This window comes from Loa loa (assembly GCF_000183805.2).
Source record: "Loa loa unplaced genomic scaffold supercont3.169, whole genome shotgun sequence".
NCBI classification, from domain to species: domain Eukaryota; kingdom Metazoa; phylum Nematoda; class Chromadorea; order Rhabditida; family Onchocercidae; genus Loa; species Loa loa.
The window spans coordinates 29,996-35,456 of NW_018108349.1; the positions used below are offsets into that span (position 1 = coordinate 29,996).

A 5,461-nucleotide genomic window follows, 5' to 3' on the forward strand; every position below is an offset into this window, starting at 1 on the left:
CTCTCTCTCTCTCTCTCTACTACTACTATATATATATATATATATATATATATATATATATATATATATATATATATATATATATATATATATATAGTTTGAAAAATGTTGTGACATTTGATTTTCAAAGTTCATTTCAGATTACTCGTTTTACTTCCATTCGGAAGCTTCTGAAAAACTTTTTTCACAAACATACTAACATGATAAAGCATTCTCAAATCATCGATATTCTCATTTACTAATGAATTAACTTTATTAAAATATCAACCATTGTTCATGATATTGTTCATCTGACAAATTTTTGATAATGATGCGACGAGCGAAGTCAGTTCATGTAAAAAAAAAAAGAAAAAAAAATAAGATTTGATGACCGATCGTTTTAGTGATTGACGCACTATGGTATTTCCCTTTTCCCTTTTGATGAGTGATGAGATTACTTAAAAATGAAAACTGTATAGTGAAATATCGCTTGACAAAACACAGCGCGAACCTTTGGAGAAAAAAAACCGGTTACCACGGAAATTCTGATTGTCTCATCTGATGACATTCCATGACTACCCGCAATGATGGATTTCGGAAAGCAACCACGACTAAAATAATGATCGGAGTGCAAGAGATACTAGAATGTATGACGGAATCATTTAATTGACAACAAACAAGCACTAAAATTGTTTTTTTTTTTTTTAAGATTCATACGTTTTTTAGATCCGCAAATCTCAATTCAAACCGTCTGAATTTTTAGTCTCCGACATTTCTCGCATCATTTCAAGAGTTAGGTTAGTCGTCCTTAATTCTGACTTCCTGCATCTCATCAGAGTTAAGCAGTGCTGAATATCAGATTCTTGCCAACTCATGCGCTCGACCCACGCAATTTTTTTAGTCAAAACACACTTTCAATGGGAACCAAGAAATTTCAAAATGGTCATCTCTGTTTCCTCATAAATAATTCGAGCTCAGATTGTCAAGCGGTCATGACATGAAATTGTGGTCTTACTATGGAAGAACGTCACCAAGATATCTCACGATCAAGGTAATTGAGAATCCCCACCCTTACACTTTTAACCATCGAAATTCCTCCATCATTCATATATCTTTTCCCTACAAGTTCCGAACCATAATAATCTTTTCCGGTGGATATTGCAAACTGAAGGGAAAGCTAGCGAAAAATCTGCTTTGTAAATTGTATAGAAATAAACAATTAACATACCTTCTTCGTTTTGCACTTTTAGACACGTTTACTAACATTATACCGAAGCTTGGCTGCACTACAGTCATATAAGCGCAAAAATATTATTATTCAAACATTCCAAATACAGCCATGTGAAATTCAAATTTAAATTTAGTTCGATTCACTGATGTCCACATGATGCAAACTTCTAGTTATCCAAAGCAATAACAACGAAGGAAAAACAAAGAGAAACAGAGGAAAATACAACACAGAATGGGACACAGAAATACAATACAGAATTTTTTCCGCTTTGAAATTAGCAATGATATTTTCTTTCTTTTGCTCCCTGCAATTGATCCAGAAACCATACCGAAATTGTCCTGAAGGGTCGGAATCCAGAGAAATGAAAAGGGAGCAACTGAATGGAATAAACAAATAAAAGTTAATAAATTGATTTTAAATAACATGAAAGCAATAATTGCTTGCGTTTATGTGTTATCGTATCTTTGTAAACAGAGATCAATTTCGGGATGCTTGCGTCTTTTTAACAAACTTTGCCCACCATCACCATTACCAACACCATCGCTACTACTATCATTAAACCACTTCTAGAGAGTCCCCCGAATCTTCTGAAAAATGCATTTAGGGAAGACTGTACAAAAAAAGGAATTTTGCAGTATTTTTATCTCATTCATGCCTTACGACTTCACTAAACCTCAGAGAAAAACTATTTAATTTATTGGGAAACATTGAGAAAGTTCTTCAATCCAAACTTATCTGCGAAATTAAAATCGAATCAAAGGAACGGAAATGGAAAAAAGAGAGATTGTGTAAATAAAGTACGCTTCCAACGGAAAACGATGTTCCCATTTAATCAGTGAAAAAAATTTTTTTCCAAATAAAAAAATGGACTAGAAACGCATGCATCATCCGACAACAAACGAATGTAACCGAAAACAAATAAATAAAAACTATTAAATATGATTAGTATTAGCAACAGTGTGCGAGACCTAACATTTGTTTAATGCAATCGAACATGTAATGGATGCAACTGCAAGTCTAATTGAAAAGATTATAAACACAAACTTTTGAATGTTACATTTGTACAAACAACTGAGAGCTTCCTTAACGAATAAATCAAACAGTCTTTCAAACCTCTCATACAACTGTATTCAGTGATACAGCTGTCACAGTCATATTAGGCTTATCGAAATGAAGTATTAAATAATAATACAGTCTAAATAAATCAGAGCAGAGAGAGAGAAAAAGAAATGGTAAAGGAGCCCACTATAGTTCCAGCGCTGCTATATCTCATTGCGGAGGTGTACTAAAGGTTTCGCGCAGCTGGCGTTCAATGTTGGAATTAAGCGATGGCGCGACCTCAGTGATAGCACTTGTTCTATGCATGATTGTTGGTACTGGTTGTCTTGATAAAATTCCTGCATGAAAATAGCCATGATCTAAACTGTTGCTCAGGATGTTTCCCTGTTGCTGTTGCTGCTGATGGTGATGTTGATGATGGTGATGATGATGATGATGATGATGACGATGCTGATCAACTGTATAAGTGCTAATTTGAAAAGGATAATGAGCTGAGGGATGAATTGGTCTTCGCGATAACGCTGCATCAACTGATGCGTGACGAGCAGATTCAGCCAACGATCCGGTCCCATACGCTCGTCGCGGCTGTAACAAATGTAAAAGTGAAGAAATTATTGATCAAATAAAAAAAATCACAGCATAAAAAATAATGAACATAAACATCTGAATTCAGTAGGTAACCACCAGTCCCAAATTATATATTATTAACAATAAGATAAATACATACTAGGGTATCTCTTAACGGCGCAAGTTGTCCGAGAAAACTATTCTGTGGTGGACTACCAGGAAGCGATATTGATGAAGGAAGGGCCAATCGAGAAGTGATATGGGAACTGGTAATAGGATGATACGGAATGTGAATTGGACCATGTGGGCTACTTCCAGAACTATCGATGGAACGAGCCAAACAGCCTCCAACTGTTGTCAGCAATGTATTTCCATTGCCCAGCTGATGATGATGCAAACGTAGGCGTGCTAGCTGCAATTCACGACGCTGTCGCTCGCGTAATAGCTCCATTTCAAGTCTGTGCCTTCAAAATCAACTGTTCACTTTTATGACACTAAAAAATATTTGTACGAAATAAATCCTAATAAACAAGAGTCAATAAAGGAGAAATTCCACTGACACATTTATATTCATAGAGTAAAAAACCAAAAATATGGTATGGAATAAACCGTAATATGCATTCGTCAACCTCCATGGTCAACATGTAGCTCAATATCTGAATGATAAAGATCTACAAGAAGAGAACCTATTCATGTAAAAAAAATACCTTTGTATAAGTGACTGAATGGATTCATCATCCTCATCGTTATATTCTTCATCAAGCTGAAAAACTTCAAATTGGCAAACCTAGCATTCATGAAAAATACGAGAATGGCAAACATTACCATATGATTGCGTACTAATCTATGAACCGACATCAACATGATATCCTATATTTTCATAAACCATCTAAAAGAACCATTTTTTCTTTATGTTTATATCTTATATCTGTATGTTTGACACATAAAGATATAAGTTCACCAAAAGTTGGAAAAACTTTTTTCAGTGCCTAAAACAGAGCTTAAGTAGGGAAACATAATGCAAAAGTCATGAGGTTTTCCCATGTATACTCATCTGACTGGAACTTCAAAATCATAACTTTTATAAAGGGATTTTCGTAATGGACGAAATGTATACCGTGCCTTTCTTATATATTTGCCAGTTCCCTTGGTATGCACAAATTATATGGAGAGATGATACGTATTGAGAATATCATGCAGTAATATATGGTAAGAAAATATCATGCATGCAACTCAATATACTGCAAATCCAAAAACTTGAACTACTGGTATAACTAATTCATCCCACCTTCCTCAGTCTTTTAGTTAACTGCTACATTTTGGAGGAGAAGAAATCTAGGAATCAACCAAACGCCTTATTAAACACTAAACAACTTATTTCTATCATGAATGTGCATCATCTGTAAGCAATGAAACATGTGCCAGAGTGAGCGAACATGCAAATCCTGATAGAATAAAGCGGTTTAAAGTGATATTTTAGATCCATCCACTTCAGAATGGATCATACAACATAATCAAAGAATGCATAAGCTCCATAAGTAGAACTTCACTTGTAATATTTCCAGAAGAAGCAAATTGATCCGTTTATCCTGAATGACCATCTGATTCCTTTTGCGCAACTGTTCCTGCAGTTATTAAGCATGCATTGCAAGCAAGCAAAAAGAAACTGAAAAAAAAACACATACACACAAAAAAGTAAAAGTGCTACAGTATAATTTCTAAACAAACCAGGAAGTTAAAAAAAATCAAAGCAGCACAACGCAAAACAGCAGAAATGTTGCGAATGACTTCAGAATGACTGTTGCTGAATTTTAGTCCAAAAGCTGCGTATTCAAAACTATTATTCACGATACATTTGTCCACGTTTCAATAGCTCTACTTATTTTAAGAACATATATCTAAATTACAGCATTAGAATTGTTTGCAGCGTAACACGTCCTCTAAAAACAATTACAACTGGACACTGAATATGCCATTAACTAACAGGACGCTTCTAAAAGAGACACAAGATTACAGCCTTTAATCTATTTCGCTCAATCTCTGATCCACTGCCCGATCTCCCTTCCAGATTTAGCAAACAACTCGATACCTTTTAAAACAATTAAAGACAACTTTAGAAAAATGAAAGAGTATTTTTTTTGTAGAATTTGGTGTTGCTCATTCTATAGTTGAGTTACATAAAATTCTACAGAGAAGGCTTTTTTCTGGTTTTTTTTCTCTACGATTTTTATGTAAAAATTATTCCCATCTAAACTTCTTAAAAATCAATGGAGATCGTAACTCGAGAGGCTATGCACCTACTTGTCTGCTGCTGCAGCATCTGCATAATTTCAATTCATTTCAAATGGAATGAGGTTCAGTGATATTCACTTTTTTCGACTAAAGATAACATTTTCAAAAAATGGTTCAAATAAGGTGAGGACAATTCTGATATGCAAAGATTTAAATTTCCCACTTCTTGGACGAATATGTCCAAATACCGCAAAGTGCTCACATTAAAGCTATCTAAAGTAACGTTTGCTTTGAGCCAATCAATGAAATCCGACTACTGATGAATAAAATTTGCTAAATCACAAAATTAACCATAAAAGATCCAAAAACAAAGTGGTGTAAAAGGCTGTATCT

The 5,461-nt window shown here is 34.4% G+C and overlaps 1 protein-coding gene across 1 annotated transcript in view; it reads right to left on the minus strand.

The window, feature by feature from the left end:
* Positions 1-2,479: 2,479 nt before the first annotated feature.
* Positions 2,480-5,461, minus strand: part of LOAG_17995 (WNK protein kinase) — a gene marked incomplete at both ends in the record, with an annotated part of 20,742 nt that continues 17,760 nt past the window's right edge. Inside the window, 3 exons of the mRNA XM_020450665.1 lie at positions 2,480-2,854; positions 2,997-3,300; positions 3,544-3,599. Coding sequence (XP_020305628.1) covers positions 2,480-2,854; positions 2,997-3,300; positions 3,544-3,599 — 735 coding nt within the window. The remainder of the gene's footprint in view (positions 2,855-2,996; positions 3,301-3,543; positions 3,600-5,461) is intronic.